Source organism: Dromaius novaehollandiae, chromosome 5 (assembly GCF_036370855.1).
Source record: "Dromaius novaehollandiae isolate bDroNov1 chromosome 5, bDroNov1.hap1, whole genome shotgun sequence".
Lineage (NCBI taxonomy): Eukaryota > Metazoa > Chordata > Aves > Casuariiformes > Dromaiidae > Dromaius > Dromaius novaehollandiae.
Genome location: NC_088102.1, coordinates 46,779,993 through 46,806,736, shown reverse-complemented (window position 1 = coordinate 46,806,736; position 26,744 = coordinate 46,779,993). Strand labels below are relative to the sequence as shown.

Below are 26,744 nucleotides of genomic sequence, written 5' to 3'. Positions count from 1 at the left end.
GTGCAACAAGCCTGTTCACTCCAGTGTTGCAAAGCAAGGCAGTCATCACTGGCAGATGGGCCTATATTACAGTGGCATTAGCATTTTAATGCAACTAAAGAGGAGGTAGATTGACTGTAATTTAGTATCTAGTTCCATGGCCTTGTGCAGGTCCCCTCGTGGCTGCTCCACAGGGGCCGATTATAGTCGCACAGTGCACTTTGGAATCTAATTGGATTTACATGCAGTAACGTAGTCATGTCACAGCAATGACTCTGCAATGTAAGCACTATGAAATTCCAGTGCAATTAGTTATTTATATAGAGGCTATAGTTACACGGTAAGGCATGGGACTAAGAGACTGTGCTGAGCTCCTGTTCAGGAATAGCAAATGGTTTACCTTTTTCTGAGACCTTTGCAAAGGGAATGAGATTAAACTGGGCCTGCTTCCACAGAGACATTTTGCCTCACCCTTCTCCACCAAAACATAGGCCTCTTGCAGAGATCCAGCAAGCAAGTGACCCTTGTCTTCAGCTTCTCCCTTGGCTGACCATCTGGGCTTGGCATGCGTTTCTGTTTGCCTAGATCCTGCAAAGGCAGCAGATGTGATGAGCAAGGGGGACTGGCAGCAGCTAGTGGCACTTCTGAAGCAGGAGGCCCATAAGCCATTCAGCTGGTGGTCCTCCTGCAGTAGTTAATGTGCCTCCCAGAGACAGGCCTGTTTTCTCCATCTTGCTCCCTCCATTCACTTCTTGTTTCACTTGCTACCTCTTGACTGGATCAGCCTCTTCTCCCCCCTCTCTCTTTGCCTTACCTCTCCAAGCGTCTTCCTTGCTGCACGAGACTAGCAGAAGTCATGAGTTTAGCGGCGTTTGCTCCATCAAAGCCCACTCCCTGCAAAAGGGCTGATTGAAAAGTGGTGAATGCGAAGAGAAGCTGGTGCTCAGCGTGGACCTAATGTGGTGATGTGAGAAGAGAGAGGAGGCAGGCCAGCGTGCCAAGTGCCGCTGCTCAGCCAGCTGAGGCAGCAGGGCTCGCACGCGCTCAGCCCCGAGGAAGGAGCCTTGGCCTCAGCCGTAACTCCAGCTTCCCCTGTGTTTCCCCAGGGACTGTAATTAAAGGCATCAGCTTGCTCAAGTCACAATTAGGCATGGTGGTTTTGCACTTTCTGCAGTTCTCCCTAATGACAAAATCGTAGCTATTAACCAAAGAGAGTCTGTTTGGCAGGGACTTCCTCCCCTTCAGGGCCATAGAGTAAGATGGAGTATTGCTGTTGTTTGGCACTGAATGCGCTCTTTCATCCCTTCTGACACAGCACCTGCTGGTACCTACTGAAGCATTTAAGTTCTTCTTCTCTGTGGTGCTGTAATTTCTTTAAAATATTGTGACTTTAGAGGAATAAAAAATAAAATTCCTCTCCCACGCAGACCTTTGAGGGCCTGTCGGGATGTAATTATATGCGCACACAGTAGGAGCAGGAATCCTATCATTCTGGTTATTTTCCTAATGATAGGTTTATACAGCAAAGTGCTATCTCCGCTCTAAAAGTTAGAGCCATCTTCTTCTCCATGCAGCTGCTATCCCAGGATAAAGGCACCGCAGGATAGGACAACTGATGAAATAATTCGGCTCTCAATTGCATGCACAAAACATAGGATGAAGTATTCCTTCTGCCACTTCCACTCCCACAAAAAAAGAAAAAGAAAAAAGTGTAAGGGTGGGCACCAGACTCTGCCTGGCTGGAAGGGGCTCTTTGCTGTGGGGTGGTCACACGGATTCTTGTCCCAGCTGGGGCTGGTCCGAGCCCCTCTCCTGGAGGGGCCTCCGCCGTTCATATAGCGGCTTTTGAACTTTTGCACTTACCACCCTGAATATGATGATAAAGCTATACTGACTTGGGGCTGCCTTCATACACGGGGCTGTAAAGTGGAGCAGTTCAGCAGCTGCTCTGCAGATACCTTTGCAGCGGAGATGGGACAATCTGTAGAAGTTTGCACCCTCTGGACTGCAAAAGTGAAGCCATCCCAGCTCATCATTCAGAGATCTAGGTGCAAAAGGCACCCAGTGACAGAGGAAGGACATTATATTTGAAGGAGTAATGCAAAACAAAAAGTCTATGAATATTCATGAAATGTTTTATATTGTACTAGTTTCAGCCACCTTGAAACTCTTTGTTCACTTCCTGCCAACAACAAACCATAGACTTATTCACAGAAGTCTTAATGGGAGGCAATTTTCAAAGGCACGTTCACAAATGTTTGTGGGAAACAGATGTTAAATACAACCGCTCCAGAAATCATGCTGAAATTTTGGCACACTCGTTCAGTGAGGGAGCAGGAATAGACCCAGGTGACTTATCTGATCACTCACAGCTAAGCAATGGGTTCAGAATAGCTGTGAGTATTCCAAAATAATTTGGGAAGGATGAATTATTTACTTATGATGCCTAGCAACCGTATTTGAATATTGGACCCTTATGGCATGAGGTGCTGTTTGAATAGTTAAAGGCTATTCCTTCCCGACAGGCCTCAAAACATAGGCTTGAGACTGTATTAGACAGGTGAAGAAAAAAACAACCAAGATGATGCCAGGACCAAGCAACAGCCAAACAAGCATGCTTTCCATGTTAATCTGTAGTCTCACCTTACCTTTGCCTAGCAGAAGATGGTCATTCATTGTGCAGGCAGAAATTAAGAGGATATATTTACTGAGAAAATTGCTGTAGTGTCAGTCTGTGCCCTTGTCTTCACTGGCTCATCTAATGCCTTTTGTTCAAGAATCTGAGAAATCTGAGAGCAGGCAGTACTGTGGCTTTGCTGTTCCTCTGTGCCCCTGTTTCACAGACAGTGAAAATGAGGTACAGGGAGAGGAAATAGATTGCTCAGCTTCGCATGAGAAGTGGCTGGAAGGATGAAGAATAGAGCCCTGAGTTTTCAGGCCATCGCTCTTAATGACTGGGCTCTGCTTCCCAAACACACATTCCCTCTCTGTTCCTCTGCCTTTTTCATTTTCCCAGTAAATGGGCTGTAAAGTCACAGCAGATTAAAGTTTGTCTAAACCTCCTATAAAATATTGAAGGTGCAGCTGTTATTAATCTAGCACTGTTGTGGTATGATGTGCGTATGCAGTGGAGCTTTGGATTTACACGTGCTCTGTGGGCATTTGGAACACCCCAAAGGTCGCTAAAGAGATTCTGAGGAATCAGATCCGTCACTGGGTATTAAAAGCTCTTCATTAGTGCTAATGTACGCTAAATTAAGGTGGCAATTAAATGGAGCATATTCACCAAGATCGTGTTTTTTAATAAATTGTGTATATCGACTTCTGCAGTAATTGCATATTTTTCTCTTACAGGACAAGCTTGGCTACAAAGAGATTCATGGGACACACAGACCGTTAAAGACTAGAAAAGATACTGCACTTCAAGTCCCAGACTTGCAAAGGTGAATCTTGCTTACGAGTCTTTCTGCATCCCAAAGGCTTTCTCTGTATCTCTCTCAGGGCTGGTTGGATGTACCTACGGTGTGCAGCAGCTCAGCTGCTCTTGTGTGACCTGGAAGGTGTGCTGCAGCAAGTCATGCGAATGAAGGGAGGCCTTTCCCCTTCGATCTCCTAATATTACATCTGCCCCTGCTTCTGTCCTACCTAGAGGAGCAGGCTGTGTGGAAGTAGTCCTTTGAAAGGGTTTTCTGGAAGGTACCATCTGTTGTAATATGTTCTCTTACCAGATCCTGCCACTTTCATTTAACGGAGTTGGATACTGCTTGCAGACACTGAACAGAGAAATTCGCCTGGGAGAGGGGTACTCCCTGGAGGAAGGCAAGAGTGCTGAATCAAGTCCCCATACCTTGAAGCCAGAGCGTATGCCACCATGGTGTTGAGGAGAGGACACGATGGTGTGATCTAGGTTGTGGCAATCCCCCCCCAGTGGTGTGGCTTAGAGCTACATGGATGTTTTGCTAGTGACATCTCAGCTGGGACAGGCCATGAGAATTGAAGGACTGGCTCTGAAGAGAACCCAATCCGTATTTTTTAATTTTCTTTAATGTCTGGCTGGTAGTGGTGGTTCTGGAGGCTTCTGCTGTTACCTCATTGCATTGTATGTGATATGAAAGCAGATGTGAGTTAGTCTGATTTGCTCCTTAAGCCATTGACTAGCAGAACTGGCTATCAGGTTTTAAAGAAAGCAGTGGATCAATTAGGTGGACAAGGTCTTCATAGACAATGAAAGCAAAGAATTTTTATGTAAGAAGAAGAGATAATGTGGACAAGGTGGTAGAAGGTAAGTGACAGAAGAAGTGGTTTGAGTGAGGATTGGACCAGGTAACCTCTAGAGTTCTCTTCCAGTCTTAGTTATACTGCCATTTTTATGAAGTATCAGAGATGGGAGACTCTGAGCCGCACACTGAGAGCACAGTGCCTGAATTTTGTGCAGTGGAGTAGGAATAGCTGACGGAGGTGTGTTAAAGGTGAGGATTGTGTGGCTGGAATGGTAGGCAAGGAGAACAGTTCACACAGTCATTTTCAGTGGAGGATAGGAAGGGTATGATATGGAAGATGAAAGGTTTGAGATTGGTGATGATAAAGTGTTCCTTGAGAGTTCTGACAGACTGGCAGATCTGAGGGGGGCTCTTGCTGCTTTCATGAGAAGGTAATTTGGACACACCAGAGTGCAGTCAGATGTTGGAACGGGTATCCAGAGAGACTGTGGAACCTCAGTGCTTGGAGATGCTCAAAACTTGACTGGATATGTGCCAGAGCAACCTGATCTAACTTTGAAATTGGATCAAGCTTTAAAACTGGCCCTGCTTGGAGGGGGGCATTTGGACTAGATGACATGCAGAGATCCCATCTAAACTAAATTTTCAGTGATTCCGTCTCCATGGCAAATATGAAGGAGCGATCCAAGTGAAACCCTAGGTTTTAGTCTACTGTGAAAGGGGGGATGTGGGCAGGGGGAAATGTCAGTGACAGCAGAGAGAAATGTGGAAGCAGTTTTCAGGGGGGTAGTTAAGCAGTTTCCTTTAGATATGTGAAGTTCAAGGTAGTTTCAGGGCATGCAAAAACAAATGTGAGAAGGAAGGAAATAAATGGCAGTTAGAGAAGAAAAGAATGTATTGCCTTGAAAAGCTCGACTTTATTCCTAACTGATTACAGCAGCTGGGGTATGTTTTTTGGCTATGCTGCTGGGTTTTTTTGGACTCCCTATTACTTTGCAAGATAAAATTCATATTAGGGGAAAATGTAGAATAAGCTGCCTAAGAAAAAGTGGAACATTTATAGCCATGTTTCAGACAAAAACAAATGCATCTCATGTGTCTCACAGGTCTGAGATGGGACAAGCCAGGGAGAGCATCTGTCAGCTGCTGTCTTCTGCAGTTCTGGCTGTTAATGTTTGCTTAGCATTAAATATATTCTGCAGAGAACTTAATCTGTCACAAATTTGGGGCCTGGAGAAGGGCAGAAAAGATATTTTTAAAGAGTAGAGTAAGACATATGAGTCCAGATTGTATCTCACTTGCATCAGTGTATAGTAGGAGTGACTTATAAAGCTTTACGTTTTGTGTGTATGACTTAAAAGTAACGTGGAAGGAAAAAGCAGCACTGTGGGTCAGAATTGTCCTTTCATGTCAGTTATTTCCTTCTTGCAGCTTGTGATCAGTGAGTTTAGGTACCTTCAGCTAATTAATATGGCAACAGTTGCCACAGATGGTGTAATAATTACGTTATTTGTAAGTAACATTATTAGTATTTTGCTTATGTCATTTGTAAAAAGCATTACTTATATACTCTTCAAAGTGTAGAGTGAAACTGCATAAATGAACTAGATGGTAATGTATTTCCGATGTGCTAGAGTGCTTGGGCTCTGACATGAAATAGCTATAAGTGCTGTGCAGTGGGTCAGATCATGCTTTTGGTTGATTTGCCCTGTTTTAATCAGTGCAGTCAGAGATCCAAATGGTGAGCTTCCATGTAATGTTTTGACATCTGCGTAGCTAATAGAAATTGGAAGGGGTGTGTTATGCTGGCACGTGAGAGTGTCTCCAAGTTGCAAGTTTCAGTACTGAGCAACTAACTGCTCAGCACTAACATTTTTCACATCAGACCAATGGGTTGGCATTTTTTGAAACTTTGCATTGAGCTCTTATGATGTGAAAGCTTTGATGTACTGCACTCTTGTGTTTGCCAGCTAAGACCTTGCACTGTCGCTGGTGACTCACTTCCATCCTGAGTTGAAGGACTTCCAGGATTTGTAAATCCCACCAGCTGTGTTCCTCTCTTGCAGCATAGCAGAGTTAGCTGCACTGCATTTATTTGTTGCTTTGCTCTGTGTGAAGCGTGGTGTTTTTAGAAATTGCAAATGTGAGCCCAGCACCACCACTGGAGGTGATTTCTGGCCCAGGCAAACCGAGGGAGTTTTCACTTGTCAAAGCTCACTTAATAAGTGTTTTTGTTGCTCTCAGGTTGCCCTATTTTGACTGCATGGCCCTGCCAGCAATGTTTGCAGGACCTGAGCACTCAACAGCTTGAGGGACTGCCTTCCCTGCTCATACCTAGGAAACATTTAACATACTGAGAGGATGCATGGGAAGGAGTAATGCAAGGAATCTTAGCTCAGCTTTGTGTGTATAAAGAAAAGGAAGCCATAGATTCAGCTCATGGAAATCCAAGCAGTTCCAAGGAAACCAGCTCTTCCTGCTCAGGAAGTAGACCCAGATATGGAAAGTAAGGTAAGGAGGGAATGTGGTTTATCAGCTCTACAAGGCAGTGTGGCATCATGACAGGGTTAGGTTCAGGAGTTGCTGCTTCTTAGACCACAGGCAATGTTTATAAAGTGGATGCCTCTGCAGTGAGATGGGTGTGAATGATGCAAAGTGGCAGAATATAGTTAAATTGATTTCCTTTTTTGTTCCTTTTTCAGCTAAGACCATGATTTAGATCATGTGGGAGGTCACTCAAGGCAGCAGGACTTAGAGGTCTCTCTGATAACTTTCAGGCTTTGACTAATATACTGAGATTTAGCTTTTTTGGGGGTGGCAATGGGAACATCTTGGTGCCACTGATTCTAGGGCTTTTGAAGTACCAGTGTCCTATTGATTTGTTTGTATTTTCACATCCCTCTCTGCCATAGTGTCTAAGCTCATAGGTTAGTGGAACTGGAGGTTTACCTTCCCTCCAGGTAATCCAGAGAATTTCCTCCCCAGCTCTCTACCTTTGCGTACTTCAAGAAACTTTCTCTGTGAGATTTGCAGTCATGGTTTTAACCCCCTCAGGGAATTGTCATCCTCCTCTTTGACACTTGAGCCATGTGCATATCCTCCAGGCCTGCATCAGAGCTTGGTGTCCCACTCCATCTCCTGCACTCACAGTCTTGGCTTCGAACCTCCCTAGGTGGAACAGTTGTGCATCAGAGATACAAGAAAATAAACTTTGTAAAGAAACATACTGCCCTCATTCTCAGGTTTGGGTCCAGGTTTGTGTTTCTCTAGTGCAGGTGAACTGTAAAGCTGGGTTTTTGGATATGGTCAGGATTCTTCCAGCAAAAGGGATTCCCTAGGGGGTACCCAGCCAGCCAGAGGCACACTGCCATCCTGCCCCAGGCAAGAAGCAATCCAAAAGGAAAGCAGCTGCATTTGTGTACCGTAGTCCTCATGAGCGTTTATGTTGTGCCATTCATGTGTCTATGCCTGTTTTGCCACTAGGAAGGGATTGATTTGATTTTTAAACCGTGTTGAAGAAGTATGGCAAACAAACACGCTGTATGAATCTGGCTGTTTACCTCAGGCAGCCCCTTGCTGGGAGAGCTGCCTGCCATGCGTTTTCTCAGCCGTTTTGCTGAAGCAGATTGGTTACCATGGTCACGGAGGGAAGGACCGTGGTGAGGCTGTACAGCTCTCCCAAGTTTTGTGGATTAATAAAAACAATGAGAGAGTGAACAACAGGGTTTTATTTCTGGCCTGGTAAAAACCTTGGGTAATTTCTGGGTTTTTTTTTTTTTCTTTCAAATGGATCAAATGTACTTTGCCAGCATAGCATATAATTGGATGCAGTTCTGTTCTGAGGATGGCATTCACAGTGGAGAAGGGGGAAGAGATGGGTTAAGAAGCATGTGGGCTTCAGGAGTGATTCTCTAGAAAGCAAATCAAAGATATGTGCCTCTTTGGTTACATGTGTATGTATCCACCTGTGCAAGGTGCAGTGACTGTAATGTCTCTTCTTTCGGTGGAACTTTTACTATTTTATGTATTTGTTCATCTGTCCCTCCAGGGTGGTTGATGATATATTTACATATTGGGAAGTATAGTCACTTCATTAAGCAGTAAGTTTTTGAGGGCAGAAACTTTCTTCTCTTACAGCCTTATCTGGTCAGGATTTCTAGCTGCTCTTCCAATATAAATATTGTCCTAAGAAATTTGCAGTCTGATTCAGACCCATGGGGCTTGAAAACCAGTTCAGATTCCTTAGCTTTTTTTCCTGGGGTGGAAGACTTACCAACTTTGATCCATGGGCCCTGCCTGCAAGAGGCCTGTGCGGGATGGACTTCAGTGGCACAGTAACATTTCACACTATGTGATAAGCGGGTCTTCTGCCGCGGTCTGAGTAACCTGGCTGTGGGAGGGGATGTCAGTAGACACAGGGACACTGCCCAGCTGCTTCTGCAGAGCTGTCACCTTCCTCAGGCCCTTCCCCATTCACGCACTTCAGTCATTCCCAGTCCAACTCCTCTAAATGTCTGAAAGTCTCCCTGAAAATACAGTCCCTGTTTGTGTGGCCTTCATGCTGTAGAGAAGGCTTGTGTGGAGTTAACCGTCCAGGGAGAACACAAAGGGAATTAGCAGTGATCATTACCTCTTATTAGCCTGTGCTGTGTTACCTTGTTCAGGTAAGAACTGAGCCTTCTGTATAATGAACTCCACAGGGCCTGGGGGAAATAAAACGGAAATAGGCCTGTGTCACTCAGATAAAAAGCATATGTGCTAAGGTAGTGCTGGTGTTTTGCAGGAATAATTGGATCAAGCAGCCTGGAGACCATGGAGGGAGACTGTCTGAGCTGCATGAAGTACCTGATGTTTCTTTTCAATTTCTTTATATTTGTAAGTATTTGGAATCCACTTTCCCTCCTGAATTCTCCTCCTGTTTCCAGCAGCATCCTGCACCCCAACAGGATATGCTGTACTTGGGTAAAGTTGCCACAATGCAGAAACACTCTCAGCTTTGTACTAACAATCACTAAAGTGTTTAGGGCATCCAGAGATGCTCAGACATTCAGCAAGCCAGCACAGTGGTTGCTGTTGTCTGAGTGATTCCTGTCCTTGGCAAGGGAAGACTGGAGAGAAAGCTTTAACTAGTAGTGAAGGAGGTCTGTCCTTGATGCCATAAAAAACTGGTTTCTAGTCCTGGCTGCCCTGCTGAGGTTTTCACTAGAAAACACAGCCGTTTCCCTACCGCGCAGAGAGTCCTTTTTCTCAGTGACCCTTGTTGCTCTTCTCCTTGACAGGAGGGGTGGGAGCGCTGGGCCGCCCTCCCCAGAGTGGGCAGTGTGGCCGCTGCAGAGGGAGAGGTTCCCTTGGGCACCTTACTGGGCTCTCCTGGGCAGACGTGGCAGCAGCTCAAGACTCAGTCTTTCAGCATTAGGCAGGGAATAACCAGTGTTAGAAGCATCAAAAAAAGGTGCTTTTGCCACAAACGTTTCACTCAGTAGGAGAGAGACACTGAAACTGTGTAGCCTGTCAGCAGTCACCTGCTGTGCAGGGGGTACATGCCATGGAGAAACAGAAATTCTCTGAGAGAACACCTTCAATCAAAAGGTACTGATGAACCCAGTCGTCCCGCAGCGGTTTTTTTATGTTGACATGTCTCCCTCTCTCTCCTCTCATCACGCCATGACAGCTGGGAGGAGCGTGCCTGCTGGGAGTTGGGATCTGGGTCGTTGTGGATCCCACAGGTTTCCGAGAGATAGTGGCTGCCAACCCTCTCCTCTTCACGGGAGCTTACATCATGCTGGCTATGGGAGCGATGCTCTTTCTGCTGGGTTTCCTCGGCTGCTGCGGGGCCATCCGTGAGAACAAATGCCTCCTGCTTTTTGTAAGTGTCCTTGCGTCTTCTGTTGACCTTTTGGTGTTTCCTGAGGATGGGGGCAACTGTTTCACTGAATAGAGTGATATGTGATAAGTGCGTGAACGGATGTGTGTTATTGCAGCCATTATTCTCTGAAGCTTTAAAAGGGTTTAGGGCACTTTTATGCACAGCTAGAGATGCAGAGAATTTGGTTCTTCACTGTACCAGGCCTGAGCCCAGTCGGGATGGAGTCAGGGAGTGTACTTTGACTTTGCTAAGTTTTGTTTCAAAATGGTCCTATTTTTTGTTTTTTACTTTTATAAGGTGACCAAAAGTGGTCCACTGTTATCCAGCCAAAACTCTCAGCTCCACTTGCAGATTTGTTTCCCACTAGCTCACAACAAAGCCAAGCGAACTTGTGGAGCAGCGCATCGATGTAACGGAGCCCACCTGCATCAGCATAAATGCCCGGCTCAGAACTGTGTGGTGGCTTTGCATTGCAGCTCCCAGTAGGTAGTCACTCCTTTATGCAGCCTTCCCTGCTCTTAAAATGAACCAAATTCGTTACCTTCATAGGCAGTTTTCCCCCTGAATGATGGGGTTAAATTTCAACCCATGTGTTCATCGGGTGCTATTTACAAAGAACTAGCCTCTAAAGTAAGTCATTTTTGACATCTGCTATAATATCTTATACTGCAGGGTTTCCAGCCGTTATCTCCTACTGGAAAACATTACCAGTTACGTGTCAAAACACAAAACTCACTTGTTTTATTTCTTGTTTTTGTCAAATGTGACCTTTTGTTTCTCTCTCTGAGTCTGTTGGTTTGGTTTGGGCTTTTTATTTTTTTAATCTTAATCTCACAGTGTTTTGTCGTGACTGTATCTTGAACACAGAGCTCTACAGAAGCAGTAGCAGCAGCTGCTTCACAGTGCAAAAGATGGTTGTCTCTAACAGAACAGGAAAGTCCACTTTGTTGAAGAAACCATTTTCCTTAGAAATCAGCCTGGCTCTACTGCGAGAAATTCTCTCTGCACTTGGCTGACCCACCCCTTGAATTCATAAGCTGCACATGACAGCCCTTTTCTGGTGGGTTTGGTCTCTAGTGATATACCTTGGAAGTAAATTGTAAAACCAGAAGTATCACCTGTAAAGTCATGGAGCTCTGCCCAGAGGAACCTAATAAAATGCAAAGAATCATACACAATTAGACTGAGGTTATTCCAAAGCCAGTCCCTATGAGATTAAGAAACTGAAAGTTGTGTATGAAGAGAAATACTGATTTAGGTGAATTGGAGGTAAGTATTTTCAATCTGGGACCACATAAGCTACATGCAGACTGGGGACCTGGCTGACGGAAGGATGTTCTGGGCCATACTCTTTCTTTCCTGATCTGACATTACTGAAGTCAGTAGAGTTACATCATAGTTGAATATTTCTCCTGGTGTTTTAGTTATGCTCCGGTTCACTCAGTTTTGTGGTTATTACTTTTCTGACTCTCAAAGCTAGTACTGAGCCCTGCTGCTTTATTTATTTACTTTTATTATTATTTTATTTTGTACTGAGAATGTGAGAAATATATGGGCTGGAAGTAACGTGTGGGACTAAAAGAAACTCCTAAGAGTAATCACTGGATGAGGAATTAGCATTCCACCTTGATTGAGGTCTTCTAGGGCTTCTGGCATCAAAGTAACTCTCTGTTAAACAACCTGCCATTCCATGTCCAAGAGCAGTGAAGCACCTTGAAAAGATTCAGTGCTGATATCAAGTGAGAACAGATATTTTACTAACTTGTGCTCTTTTTGGAGACCACACCAGCTGACCTTGAAATGCGTAATGCATGATCTGTGAAGTCAGAAGCCTGATGGGAGTAAGGTTTAAGTGTTGGAAAGGCAAGTCAGTGATGAGCATATACCAGGAAGGTGGGAACACCCTTGCAGAACTCAAGGGTGTTAGGGTTCAGAGGGGTGGGACTTGGGCAAAGTTGCTTGGTCAAATCAAATCCACTTACAAAGTCATTAAAGAATTGATGAGCCGGAGTCTCTTGAGTGAGATTTCACAGTGATGCATAATGTACATCTGGAGCTTTTAGTCCAATGTAAACGGAAGCTAGAAGGGACAAGACAGATGCACACATGCATGTTCTCTAGGTTCTGGCTTCTCTATGTGCAAGGACTTTCATTTTACCTTTCACTGTTTGTCTTTTTAGAAAAAGCATCACTGTGGAACCTAGCATGTTGCATTAGCCACAAGGCTGTGAAGTGTTTTTAGCTTCTCCAGAAATCAGACAGGGCTCAGCAAAAGCAGCAAGCGCTGGCCTGCAAAATAGAGATTCACCAAGTTCTGGATTGTCCTAAAAACCTTTTGACTGCAAAAGAAGAGCATCAAAACCAGAATCCGCAGTGCTTCTGAGTGCACAAAAAAATGCTTGTGTTAATATTTTGTTTGTTTGTTTCCCTATGGGGCTGAATTCATCTTTGCAACAAGAAAAGTTTGTTCTAGCTTGATTTGGCTTAGTTGTGAGTGCACGCATCCTGTTCTGCACTCTTGTAAAATTGATGCACTGGCCCTCCTGCTTCCCCTGAAACTATCGCCCTGAAAGTGTGTCTCCCTTTGGGTTAAAGGTGGTTGTTGCTCTTTTCAGAACAGTGTTGCTGAAACTAAAACAGTACATTTGCTGTGAAAAGGAAACATGCAACATTAATTTATGGAAACTTCCAACAAAACCTATAACCATCACCAGGAGCTGAAGCAGAATTTTTGACCAGAATTGGTCAACCCTGCTCCTCGGGAAGCTCAGACTCTCAGTTTGGATGAGGGAGGTACCGTGTTCAACTGCCTCGTTTCAAGCATGAATATGAATGTGAGGCTGCTACATCCCATACAAGTGCACTGACCAGTTGGCTGTTCACTGTTCAGGTATCAGTAATTACTTAACTTAATTTTGGGAGGCACAACATAATAAGCAGGTTTTGCCTTAAGATGTAGAATGAGAACAAATTTGGAAACACTGATGTGCTATCTCTTTTTTTCCATGAGCCCTAATGGCTGCTCATGTTTTCTCCACAGTACCTACTACAGATCTGTAACACAGACTGCACAATGCAAGTGTAAATCAGTGTGGGAATGATAATGAAGCTTATCAAAGAGATAATCTGGAAATGGCTGCTTCCGCTTCTGCACAGGCCCTGTGCTGGAGCTTGGTTGAACATGTGTCTCCCAGTAATCAGTAAATGAAATGCAATTAGCAGGGTGATGGGATTAATCACTTGATCACCACCTTAGACCTCTTAGTAACTATGCTGAGATCCCTTGATGGATGATAATGTGGATTTGCAGAGTATCATTCATTCTCATCACTTGTTCTTTGCCCTCCTGTGGTGAAATTAAAAACAAAACAGTCTCTGAGCAAGAAAAAAAAGCCACATAAAACACTCTAGCAATAAGAATAAATCACAGAGTTAACTAGTTCAGCAGATCAAGCAACAGCATTCTGTTGGCAGTCTGAAGCCCCTGCTCATCTGACCCTTCTTGTTTTGTCCTTTGAACCAGGATTTCTTTCCTTTGTTTCCATTGCTAAAGCAGGAAGACAAATGGGACAGGGTATGAGTGCACTTTTCCAGTGGGCAAAAATCACTTACAGCTCTAACAATTGACACCAAAAGAGCATTTTGCCCATTCCAAGCAGGCAGTTTGAATTCTCTCTCTGTTACTGAAATACATGGTACAACACACTACAGACATTGTTTATAAATGATTTCCTGGGGATCATATAATAGTACTTCTGGCCCCATCTGCCATCCTTCTGTTTCAGAAAGACCTCCAATAACCTTATCGCACAGAAACAAATACAGACTTCTCTTGTGTTTATTTCTGCTTATTGTTTCAGCCACTTTCACTGGTAACGTGGTCCACACATTTATTGCCCTCCATGTGCTGCAGTCTTACTGGGTTCTCCATTCACTCCTATGTTTCTCATGTGGGACCAAAACCTGAGGTCGCTTCTAACCATTCTAAACATTCACTCAGTCTGGTCCTTAAATGTTAAAATGGCTGACTCTCAACAGGTGATTTCTTTTTATGACTATAAGAACATAAAAATGTCTTACTAGGTCATACTAATGGCTGCTAAAGCCTGAGAGATCTAAGTAGGCAAAGTCCTGGGTACACATCCGTTACAGCACGACATCACTGTCTCTGTGGGGATGAGAGACCTCTTCAGTTTGTCTGGTTTACTTCTGTGGGGAAAGTGGAGAAGGCAAGGTGAATCAGTCAGGCTTGGTAGCAACACAAAAACAAGGTCTATTTAGCAAGCCTGAAGACCAGGCTTTTAGATAGAAGCAACAGAAAGTTACGAGGGAAACAAATTGAAAAATTGAAAACCATCTTAAATTTAACAACCACATGCCTCTGTTTCCTTTCATTTCTCTTACCTTGAATTATGATGACATGGGTGTAATGGCTTTACTTCAAACTGGTCTTCTGAGAACTGAATGACTGTTTCTGTTTTGCTGCCACACAGCCTCCTGGCTGATTGCTTTCTGTCAAATCTGCAGTGTTCCCTTTATTTAAGGCTATGAATATGCACACTTTCAATATTATACAAGCCATGGATGATACTGGCACAATCGTGTTAAGTTTATGATGGTGCGTTGTCAACTTTCTGTAGAGATTTTATGTGATACATTATTAATGTAGATGAGAGACGTGGTACTGATTGCAGTGTCTGGCTAACTTTGGAAAAGCAGGTCTTCAGCTCCCCCTTTTCCCTGCAAAGTTTACGGCAGTTTCCCAGTGTAGGGATGCCACAGAGCATGCAGTGGCTGTATTATTTCATACCAGCTGAATTAATGTACCTAACTTGGTACAACCCCATTGTGTGGAGAGGGGGATTTTTAACTGGGGCTAATTTTGTCCTGAAATAGAGCATTCTCTAAAAAGAGTCGATTTTTGCCCATAGGTATTAATATTTCAGTATATGTCCAGCTACTTCCTTCCACACAAAATGAGCCATGATTTTATTATAGTAAAGCTATTTATGTTGTGAGGACAGGTGTGTGTGTGTAGGTGTATGCAAGTGATACGTTATGTGCGTTAATTCCCTTTACTGTGTCAGGACAATGTAACCCTGTGCAAGCATCTTCATGATGCTGTTTTTTCCATCAAAGTAGGCTTTACTGTTTTAACCTGCTGCAGATTCATCAGGAGTTGCTAAGGGTCCTGTAGCCCTTATACCCTCTTACCAGGCAACATGCTCCCACATCCCGTGCAAGCTCCCGCTTCCCGTGACATGATCAGAGAGGGGCTGTGTCTGCCCCAGATTACTGTATTGATTTTCAGTGCATTTTGAGTAGTATAAATGTTTCATGTTGAACAACAGAAAGATAAAAACTTTATAGGTTTCTTTAATTATCCGGAGGGGAAAAAAGTTTCCTCAGCTACTTTTTCCATCTCTTTTGTGACTTGGAAAACCTTGTGTTCCCGCTCCCTGTAGCATGCACCTAATGATATGTCTGTGTTTTTTCTGTATCTTCTCTTTTCTAGTTCTTCATATTTATTTTGTTAATCTTCCTGGCGGAGCTTTCAGCTGCAATCCTGGCTTTTATCTTCAGAGAAAATGTGAGTATTCTATGGTGGGCAATCTCTGAACCCTGGTGGGATTGTACCCAGCTGGAGCGTGGGGTTAGGTGGTGGCTGATAAGTTTGTAGAGCGACTGTGTGTTTCAACTACCAACAAACCTGCTTCATTACTGCACTTAGTCTGCAGAAAAGCCAGCAAGCCAGTGAATGGCACCAAGCTGGCATGTGTGAGGTGGATGGGTTATGTGTATACAGAAGTTATTTGCTGGGGGACTGCTTAAATCCTGAGGTTTTTAGAGTCTAGATTCTTTTGCAGCCAAACCAGCTGCATATTCTGTCAGAGAGTTTTCTAATAAAGTCACACTACGGTTTAAAGCATCTATTTATTTTTTCAATATAACATGTGTTTGATATTAATAGTGAAACCTTCTGTTTGCCTAGCAGAGCCAATGCTTGCTTTGTCTGCAGTACAAAAAGTCTCTTGTGCACCTTCTAATCATATTGAATTTTCACTGTTCTGACACTCACCAGATTCCTCTCAATGCTGATTGTAAGAGATCGTCTTCCCTTACTTGTTCTGACCAAGGCTCTCCATATCCCATTTTGGCTTCCTTCAATGGTTCTTGTGCATATTGCCCTGCTTGCAGGCTCCTGGTCCTTCTCTCTACAGCTTTCTACGATGTAACCCCTCTCTACTCTGTGCCTATGCATATTATCATATGGCTGTCCTCCCTTCTCTATGCTGCTAGTAAGCAGAATCTCATTTGTTTCTCTAACCTGCAGGGGTTTGTGCATTTTCTTTCATGTCCCCACTTATGCAAAGAAGAGCCTGACTGAACTAGACTCTTAAGGCACCCCATCCCTGAAATATGACTGAATGATGGCTGTGAGAAAATGTCAGCTAGTAAAGATGGTCAGTAGTGACTGTTAGTATTTGTGTTGTTTATTTGGCGCCTCTCAGTAGTAGGACAACATACAGCATATCCCTTCAACTGAACATGACAAAAATGTAGCATGAGCAAAGGACCTCGTAATTTGCTATAATTTTGGTTTATGTGAGCCAGGCTCTATTTTTATTCATATAAAAAGAATTTGATAAGCCAAGAATCAAGAGTCACAAAGCTGATAGCAAAACACTGTGGTGTTTGTACAGTAGGATGGTCTGTGGGGAGGTAGTGGGAGGATTTTTTTTTCCTTTATAAGCTGGTGGTCTTTGTGTCTTTGCCTCAGAAGTGAGCAGTGTGGAAAGAACGGTGCTTTGTATGCAGTGTGGGTGCTCCATTCCAGATTAGGCTTTGAGACCATGTCTTAGTGGAAATAGCTGCAGCTCTGTAAACGGGTTGCAGCGTGGGGGGTCTGGTGTGTTCTGGTCAGTACAGCTCTTCTGTTAAGAGTTTTTAGAGAATTCCTTTGCTACAGCACAAGAAGCAGACTGCACACGTAGAAACACTTCACACGCGCTGCTCTGTAGACCCAGGTACTGCTGTCCCACCACAGTCTTCACAAAGGAGAGGGAATGCAATTGCTGGTGAGAAGGCGCTGCGGGCAGCAGCAGATGGCTGGGGACAACTGACTGCTCCCACCTCCAGAACAGAGTCAGAGGAACTAGTAAAAAGCATGAGAAACTAGAGAGGCTTAACGCGAGTCCCGTGTGTGGAGTGACTACTGGAGCACCGACTGTGTCCTCTTCCCACGGTCAAAGGATCCTGCTTACGTCTTGGTTCTGGGCGAAGCATCAGTACCTTCAGTTCTCATGGGAGCAGTAGGATACATGAGAATACATGCGTATCTCCCCCTTGCAAGATAAGTTTGTAGTGTTTATTCTAGACTTCTGTGACATTTGGGGGTGTTTTGTGAGTTAAAAGATGAAGGGGAACAAACTACTTCGCTATCTTTCCTGAACTCCTCTCCCTTTTTGCATCACCAGCTTCCCACCCTGTCAGAATGATAGACAGAAAAGGCATAAACAGGAAGATATAAAGAACCTTAAAAACCCAACTCAGTTGGTGGAAATGGCTCTATGCACAAGTTAAACTCAGTCTAAAAATTCTTGTGGTTTATTCTCTCCTCAGGTTTCTTATGAGAAAACACTTATTTTACTGTTGTATTTTTTCATCACATGCTGTGATTTGGTAATAACCATTTGTAGCTAATTTTGTTGTCATCTGTGGGTTAGTCTGAGGCTAGATGGCTGGACAGAATGTCTGGGAAGACAGGGGTGATCTTTCAATGACCCCATCTCAGGAAGAAGTCTTCAAACTAGCTGTTAAGGTCAGGTTCAGATGTGCTTTTCTCTTCTCTGAGGAACAACAAGGTTACTTTCACACTTGTGGTAAATGGTCATTGCACCGGTCCGTATGGCTGTAGCCTCATGAGGTGTAAAATGAGAGAGAAGGATACACTCCAGCTGCTTGTTTTCCACATAGCGTTCAGGGCAGCTTTCTCATGTGTGGTGTTTTATATGCAAGCTAACTCCCCAGACACTCAGCAGACTTAAGTTATTAATAGCTCAGGGAGAAAAAGAAATCAAGAGATACAAATAAGGGAGAAAAGAGGTGTTTTCTGCTGAGATTTGACATGAGAGGGAGAACCAGTGAAAGCAGAGTGTGTGGGGGGGAGTGAGTGAAAGTGGCAGCCTCTAACATTAGCAGTGGTGAGCAGGGGCTGCACGTCCAGCTGGACTCCTGAGGAGTTGTTTTAAAGTAGACTTGGAAGAGGAAGTCTGTTGTTAATCAAATTGGGGAGTTACTAGAGTTTTTCGTCTTTTGTAAGGGAAGCTTTTGGAAGCAGAGAACTCTTTTCTCCTAAACACTGGTTATGTCACTCCCCGTAACATAATGTCTTCTGTGAGCAACAGAGAGAGGCGTCATCAGAGCCCATGGAAGAGCAATTTGACTTATGCCCTTCAGAGGTCTGGATGGGAGAAACCCTGGAGGGATAGTTGACTTTTTTCCAAGGCTTTTGTGTGATGAAGTTAATGGCCCTACTTCGATTCTGTGTTGGCGAGGGAGCTTCTTTTCAAGATGTATTTGTGCTTGAATGACGGTATGTGTGTATCCATCTGAGAGACATGGTGAATTGCCTTAGCAAGCAAGAAAGCAGGAGGGCAGGGATGGACCAGTGCAGTGGTGGGGCACTGGACCGAGTCAGGATGTTTGGATTTTTATCCCCAGTTCTGACACTTAAAAGGCAAGTTACCTTGGTTCTTGATACCTCTGTTTTCTCAGGCAGAAGGCAAAAACTAAACAATATGCACATTGCGTTCCTAGGCTGAGCAGTGGGAGTCTTGGCTGGAAAGCACTATGGAAGAGAGAAGCACAGCACTGGGGCTGTATCTACAGTACAAACGTTGTACTGTGTCAGAAATGTTAGCATGCTACAGGCAGGTGCAGAAGGACGGGAATGTGCCCAGTTTTCCAAGGAGGCACTATGAAAGCCTGCTTCTTGCACAGCATTATGTTCAGACGCGCTGTGTTGAGAGGGCTGTGAGCTTCCTTGCCAGCGCTGGCTCACTCCTGTCGTACAGAAATATCCTGTTTCATAAGCCCCTTCATCTGGCTGCAGTAATGCTACCCGAGCTGTTTTTTAAACTAGTGTAACAAATCAGCCCCACTTCATTCATTGATGCGTATGCTTGCGCGCATCTCTTTTGTATTGGAGATTCCCCCCCAAAACAGCTGGGAAAAGCATACCGCTGAAGGCTACCTGTTCTTCATGACTGTGGTTGACATGACTGTGTTGTCAGGAGTGTGTGTGAAAGACTTGCCCCCTTCTGAATAGTTCTTGCCGTAACATTATAATGTACAAAGACACATCCATGCTGTTACTAGGTTCATTTATCCTCCTTTGCCAGTGTGTTTTTTTTGGGTTTTTTTTGTTTTGTTTTGTTTTTAAGAAGAAAGAAGATTCTGCTGATCAGTTTTTAACATTCTTCTGAACTTCAGATGCTCAGGACAAACTCCAGTTTAACAGCAACAAAGTGGGATCAGTTATTTTCCTGGCAAACTTACCCTTCCAACACCAGGCTTTCTTTTAGGCCAAGTCTCATAAAAATCACACACAAACCCTGACCAATTTCCTCTGGGACTGCTGCTGTCAAAATAAAGGTTTCACTTTATATTCAAATGACTCTTTTGTTTCAGACCCGGCCAAAGGCAGCCGGTTGGGATTATTACCAACTGTAATATCAGTTTCAAAGTCTGCGCTTCAGAAATAGGCAAGCATCAAAAAAAAAAAAAAAGACTGTGCTGCTGTCTGTAGGGTAGGATGCTTAGTGGGTAAAGTATGCAAAGAAAGGGAAGGAAAGGAGAATGCTGAGGATATGTTTCAGCATCTTCTAACCTAGCCTTCCCTCAGTGCACCAAATTCCCAGGGGAAAATGCCTGTCCTCTCTGATCCTCCGGTATTTTAGTATTCAAAAGCAAAAAATGAGTTAGTCTGTGTCTTGTAAAAGTGATTTAGAAACTTAGCAGCCTGTCTCATTAAAAGGTAATGAGATTTAGCTACCCGAGTCATAGAAGTCTGTGTGAAAAAGTTTTATTCACTATTGTTTTAGTCATTAAATTTTGTCTTAGCTTGTATTTATATATAAAAAAAAAAGTCAGTCAAAGGTAAATGCTGTTCTGGTTCTTTTAAGGAATTGCCACAGCCTTTGCAGTTTTCCTTAAATTTCGTGATAAAGTTACAATGGAAACAGTTGATTTTGTGCTTTTGTGCCCACCCATGCATCTCAAACATATGTACATGTATGTGCCCCTTCTTTGTGCAGTATTTCACGTTGCATGTCAAGAATCTGAAGGCAGCTCTTCACAGTATATGTTAGTAGTTTATGGATCAGTAATGCTGTATCAGCAACAAAAAAAGAAGGGGCCTTTCTCAGACAGCTGAAGTCCTGATCCTTGCCAATATGCAGTACTAGAGCAATACTGTATCCAGCTGAGTACTAATACCTTCACTGAGGCTTTGTGCTGGTATAGAAATTCTGCCTGTGTGGATCACAATTCCAACGAAAGTATTTTAGAGAAGGGACCACACAAGTCAAGACCAGTGGGAACCTGAAAAGGGGATCTCTTGAGTTTTCATTCCAAAGTGATAGAAAGGCCACAAGATTGAATCAGGCTATTCAGTTTAAGATGACTATTAAGTTTCTATATTGTTCCTCCAGAGAGTGATTCTAAGTAAATGTAATTTCAAGGTATCTGACTTTTTGAGGAGACTCTGAGCAGAACTGTTGGTACAATTTTTCTATTTTAGTGTAAACAGGAGTAAATGAAGTTTCATTAGTTTTTATTGTTGAGTCTGGGAAAAAATGTTTAAATTATCTAAACACTGGAAATATAAAGATGGTTTTTTTTCTTCTTGTGTGTGTGTTTGTTTAGATAATCTAAGGCATTGACAGGGAAACATTCTTTTTTATGATTTGTAAGTTGACTTGAACATTTCACATTTGTTACTTCTTTTATTCCTTTTCATCCCTAGCAAGTTCAATGTTAGGGCCTGATTCTGCTTTCTTGCACATGGAAATAAATTCAGAGCAGTACCCTGATGTTAGTAGGAAGTTAACTGGTTTAAAATGAAAAGTAAGGGGAAAATCATGCATTCACTGTGGACCTTGTGAAGCTTAGTAAGTTAAGCTACTGTACAGGTGTGGATTTGATGCTCTTTCTAATGTAAACATTAGCTTACAAATATAGATTCAATTCAACCCCTTACTTTTAATGATAACAATTGGTTTTACTGAGTAAGTACCATTCACCCTAGATGTAGTTATGCTTCAGCCCCTGGCTTTTCCCATGTTTCTCCTTTTAGGTTTGAAAAAGGACCAAAAACAAAGCAAACAAAGTCCCCAGCACTCACAATGAGAGATCTGAGAGGTGCTTGGAAAAGAGGCTTTGGCAATAACACTTCCCATTTCCACTTGTCTCTGTGCATTTCAGCTGACCAGGGAGTTCTTCACCAAGGAGCTGAAGAAACATTATCTGAGGAACAACGACACGGACGTCTTCTCTTCCACCTGGAACTCTGTTATGATCACAGTAAGTGGAGCTGCGCCGGTCCCACGCTTCTCTTGAGTGAGCTGGCATTGTCACCATGCTCATTCCCGCACCCTCAGCCCACCCTGCTGACCCGTCCCACTGAGTCGAGCACAGCATCAGGGTTTGTGGTGGTGGTAGGAATGAAATGAGAACTTGCCTGGCAGACAGCCTTTCTCAAAGTGAGCTGCTGCTGGTACTGAGAGAGACTCCCAAAGGCGCAAGCCTGAGGCATTTGACCTGGCTCTCTGACTGCCCCCAACTTTAACCACTGGCACCAAAAGCCATGGAAATGTCTGTAACTGAAGAACCAGAATCTTACTGGTTTTACCAGAAGAATTTAAGCACCATCTTCTGAAGTAACCTATGCAGACAGGTAGACCTAGATAGGCCATGGGTCAGCCATTGCTTTACACCTTTCACCTTGGAGTCTACTTCAAAACTATATGCAGTGACCAATGGCCAAAACTGGTGGTAGCTAGTGGCTTTTTAGCAGGCCTTGTCAAATGAGTTGTTAGACAACAGATTAGTCAAGAGTATGCCTAATGGGATATTTTTAATACAGAAATATTTGCCATTAAAATTGATTCTGTTATTTCAGTCCTAATCAGGTGGGTTAAAGATTGACTGTGTCACTGCAATTTAAATTCTTGTATACTAGGAGCTGTTACTCCCTACCTGCTGCAAGAAATTGTGTGTGCATGTGTGTGTGTATCTGTACACACGTGAACTTTGTGGTCTGTTCAGGCCATGTTGTGTCTGTTTGGTGGTGAAGAGTTAGATGTCAGTCTCTGCAGATGAAAAGTCAATTTTAATCTTAAAAGAAAAAGATGATTGCCGCCCTTCATGCTGATTCAGGATTTTAATAAAGACCTTTCCTTTTGCTGACTGGAAAGAGACAGAGTCAGGGTATGACTTGAATCCTTAAAAGGGACATGACTTGAATCATAAAAAGGTACTTTTCTTGAATCACCTAGCAGTGCCTTTGAACAGCAACAATCCTGGCCGTTAGCTGTGGGGAGAATGGGTGGTGGGGAGCCTGGGTTGTATTGCTGACTCTTTTACAGGCTTGCTGGATGATCTCAAGTTGTTCTGATGTGCTCCAAAGCCCTGCGTAGTTTCCCAGTGGCACCTTAGAGTTTTTGCTGTGACATGGGAACAGTGGGACTTTTTATAATTTTTTTTGTTTGTGTGCGAAATAAAAGCTCCAAGGTACAAGCACAACCCACTTCTTTGGAGGCAACGGTCGTTTTATCTCTGCTTCAACCAAAGGTTTGATCCCTGAAAAATAGGGCTTTGGGAGACTTCTGGTGTCTCCTTTCAGGTCAAAGTGTAAACTCTCTCTGCTTCTTTTTGTGCCTCTCCCAAGTTCGCCTGCTGTGGAGTGAATGGACCAGAAGATTTTGAAACTCTCTCTCATGTCTCTCACTTACTTTTGGAAGAAGCGACACCAGAGGCTTGTTGCCTGCGACAGCTCCAGACACGGGAAGGGACATTTGTCGACAGGGAAGCCTGCCTCAGAGGGGTGGAGAGATTTCAGAATCGGCAGGTAAGAGAAGCCGAAAACCGAAGGGAATTTCACAGCAGGCGCAAAGATGGCTGCGACAGCTGTGGGGAGTTAGTGAGGCTGGCAGGTCATGCCGTTCTGGCTGTATCTCAGATCCTGATTATGCTCATGCTGACAGCTTTTGAAGTCATGGCATAGGTCTCATTTTGAAAATACTCTTTCACTGCGTGAACTAGTAGGTCTATGTTGTATTGTATCAGCAGAAATATGGAGATTTCTTAAGGGACTGACAGGTGAGGTAGGAGATTGTGTCGAGTTTTATTGTGTTTCTGAAGGTTAGCACTGCCCCAAGAAGTGAGTTACCAAGCTAGCACAGGTCAGTGGGGATGGGATAGAGCTGGCACTTACAGGCTGCATGAGAGGTTCCAGTCTAGTTCTCCAAAACTTATTGTCAAGAATGTATGCAACCAAGAGATCAAGGATTAAACAGCCACAGAAAAACAGGTCTGTTTTCCAAGGAAGAGAAGTGTTGGAAAGTTGCACTTCTCTGCCCTTATGCTGGTTGCAATAGAGAAAGGGCATTTCCTTTGCCAGGCCTCTCGACTTAGCAGTTCTTCCCAATACTAGACTTAAATAACCCAATTCAGTATATCATTGATGCTGATATTACCAGTAGTGTTCTCTTACATTTTCCGTAAGACCTGAAGGTTCAGAAACTTCCTAGCAAAGTTCTGTGTTCGTCTTAACGTTAACAAGCTAGTCAAACTGTGTATTGACTTCTTACCTCTCCAGACTAAGCAATGATCCTCTTTTCAGCACTTGACAGCAGACTGTGAAAGAGAGTAGAAGAGTTTAGAAGCAGTCTGTGAGCTGTTTCCTAGTCTGGCAGCTGGAAAACGTTGGCAGAGGCACTCTGGATGAGAGATCATAGCAGACAGCACCGTACTGCTTCTGCCACATCTGATTGCCATGAGTAGATGGGGAGGAGAGAGATGACAAACAGCAGGGAGGGAAAGAGACTTACATTTTGAGAAACAGGGTTATAGCAGGTACCAAATCACTGCTTTCCTGAAGTGGTGATGCTGCAATCTACTGGTTCTATAAAAACGGCAGGTTTTCTCTGACCCCTTGTCACTGAAGCATGGGAGAAACAACATGCACAGCAAGTGTCACCAAGCACAGCGCGAGGCATTTTTGTAAAACTGGAGACTCCCAAACAGCTGTTGACTGAATTCAGGGTTTCCTGGAGCAGTCACGCTCCTGGGAAGCCCTGCTGGTAGGACAGCGCTGGCCACATTTGTGCGGACTCCTGTTCTTAGCCAGCTGAGCAGGGCTTGCTCTAAGCTGGGTTAAGATTGGAGTTCTAGCAAACACCCAAACATTTTGTTGCTGGACTGGACACTTCGTCCTCAAAATTGGGCTGGAAACATCACAAGAACAGAGCTGCTGGTGAGCTGCCTTACCTCAACGAGAGTGGCTGTAACAGTTCCATTACTGCCCCAACAGGCTTCACTGCAGTGCTATAGCTACTGCATATATTCTAGGCTGAACATACGTAATAGTGTGGTAAAACTGCCCAGGTCCTGTGTGCCTTACTGACAGGACTTAGGACAGCAGAGCTCATTCATGCTTCTTGGGATAGAGATCGCCTTTGAGGTCTGTGAACAGCTGATGCCTTGGGATGGTATTTAGTGCTCACGCAGGAGGAAGTGTCTCTGGAGGGAGATGCAGCACATGTTAGGCAGTCACTGTAATGCAGGCCTTGGAGAGGAGAGGATACAGACGTAGGCTGATGGCTATCTTGCCATCCTCTCCCCACTCTCTTGTAGAAAAAGCTGTCCTGTCATATGTCAGGGTGGGGGTGATTTTTTTGCTGAGGAGGGCACTGCTGACCCCTGCATTGCATCCAAAAGAGTGAAGCCATCAAGTGCCTGCAGAGCCCTCCAAGCTACCACAGCACCCAGAGGAGCACCCTGTGTAAATGCCTGTGCGCTGTGCCCCAGTCTGACCCACAGGCATGCTTGCCTGGCTCTGGCACCTTACAGTTTCTGGTGACAGGGGTGGCAGGTTTGCTTGGGCTGTGTTCTCCACATACATGACAGCCTGCTTTCAGACCCCTGCACATCCACGGCATCACCCAGAGGAGTGGTGGACCCTTGCTTTTGTTTTGGATCAGCTAGTCCATTTGCCACTCTGACTCTGGGGAGTAGTGAGGCCCCTCAGCACCTGGGGCAGCACCATGTTGGGCTGCTTTCCCTGTGTGTGTGTGATGAGTGGGGATAAGGGTGTTTTCCAGTGCCCAAGCTCTGGTCCCCTCTGTGCTCTTCCTCGCACTGCTTAGGTTGTGTTTTGCCCCCAGTGGGCAGGGTCTCGCATGGACACTGGCAACGTAACAGTTATGCTATCTTTGCTAGAGCTCTGTGCATTCAGGAGGTTTTCTTTATGAGTGGAAGGGAAAGATCAGGTGATTGAAACATCCCAGCTGTATGGATGGGATTAGATGTGTATGTGTGAAGGATATGCTCAGCAGGAAGGAGAAGTACATTTTGCATTGAACAGACTCCAAACTACTTGTTTCTTTTAATATGACCTGTTAGGAGAAATATGCTGGTGGGTTGGAATTTTAGGCTGGGACAGCTCAGACTGGGATATACTGGTGATTTCCAGTCATAACCTGAAACTTTTTCAAGGGGATCTGCTTGCTGTTAATTGTCGGAACAATGATAAATGACATTAAAGATGACGGTAGCTGTCCTGTGTAAATGGAGGGATTGCTCTAGTGCATGGGTCTGGGTTCTTCATGAAATTAATTCCTCTGTACCCAGAAGGTCAGCAGGTGTTGATCCACGCTCCTATGGAAGAAAGAAGAGAGAAAGGGTCCTGGGGTGGGAAATAGCTGCTGGTCTGATTGAGATAGACTTCAGAAGTCTCCTGCCTTGGGTTTCATTAAATAGGCCTCCTCCCTAGCCAGCCTCGGTTGCCTGTTACCTGCTTATCCTCTCCCCACTGCAGAGTAAATGTCTCTCCCATGCTGCTCCTCTCTGTCCTGCAAATCCCTCGTGGTTAGTGGGGAGCTGTGTTTGCCAGCTGTTCCCATCCCTCTGCAGCAAATGCCCCTCACCAGCACTGTCAGATGGGTCTCTCTCTCCCTTGCTGAGTGGTTTGGGGGGTTGGAGCTGTGTTTCTGGGGACTGGATCTCAGCACACCTCATATACAAAGGAGGGCTGTGCTGAGAGGACAATGTGAAGTGCTGCTCACTGTGTCTCACCACATTTCATCCTTTCTAGGGCTGTTACACTGTGATCCTGAACTCCTTTGAGACCTACGTGTACCTTGCAGGAGCCCTTGCCATCGGCGTTTTGGCCATTGAGGTACTGCTGTGTGATTTTAAAAAAAATGCAGTGTCAGTAGATGGCCAGCAGCGAGGCGAACAGGCATGCACTCTCCCTTTGCAGGGAAAGCCATTCCTGCCAAAGTGTGAGCAGGTTATCAACTTGTGGTTTTGATTGTCTAGAGGGAGCGGGATGCTTGGTCCCTTGGCGCAGAAGGCAGTGAAGTAACCTGCGCTGCAAGCCTGCAGTGCCGCCT

General features: G+C 44.4%; 1 protein-coding gene across 6 annotated transcripts in view; it reads left to right on the top strand.

The window, feature by feature from the left end:
• Positions 1-26,744, top strand: part of TSPAN18 (tetraspanin 18) — a 123,131-nt gene that overhangs the window by 92,263 nt on the left and 4,124 nt on the right. For all 6 annotated transcript variants that reach the window (XM_064512747.1, XM_064512745.1, XM_064512746.1 and 3 more), the window contains 7 exons: positions 3,334-3,422; positions 8,983-9,074; positions 9,871-10,065; positions 15,581-15,655; positions 21,553-21,651; positions 23,018-23,197; positions 26,444-26,527. In XM_064512747.1, coding sequence (XP_064368817.1) covers positions 9,012-9,074; positions 9,871-10,065; positions 15,581-15,655; positions 21,553-21,651; positions 23,018-23,197; positions 26,444-26,527 — 696 coding nt within the window. In that variant the 5' untranslated portion in view covers positions 3,334-3,422; positions 8,983-9,011. The remainder of the gene's footprint in view (positions 1-3,333; positions 3,423-8,982; positions 9,075-9,870; positions 10,066-15,580; positions 15,656-21,552; positions 21,652-23,017; positions 23,198-26,443; positions 26,528-26,744) is intronic.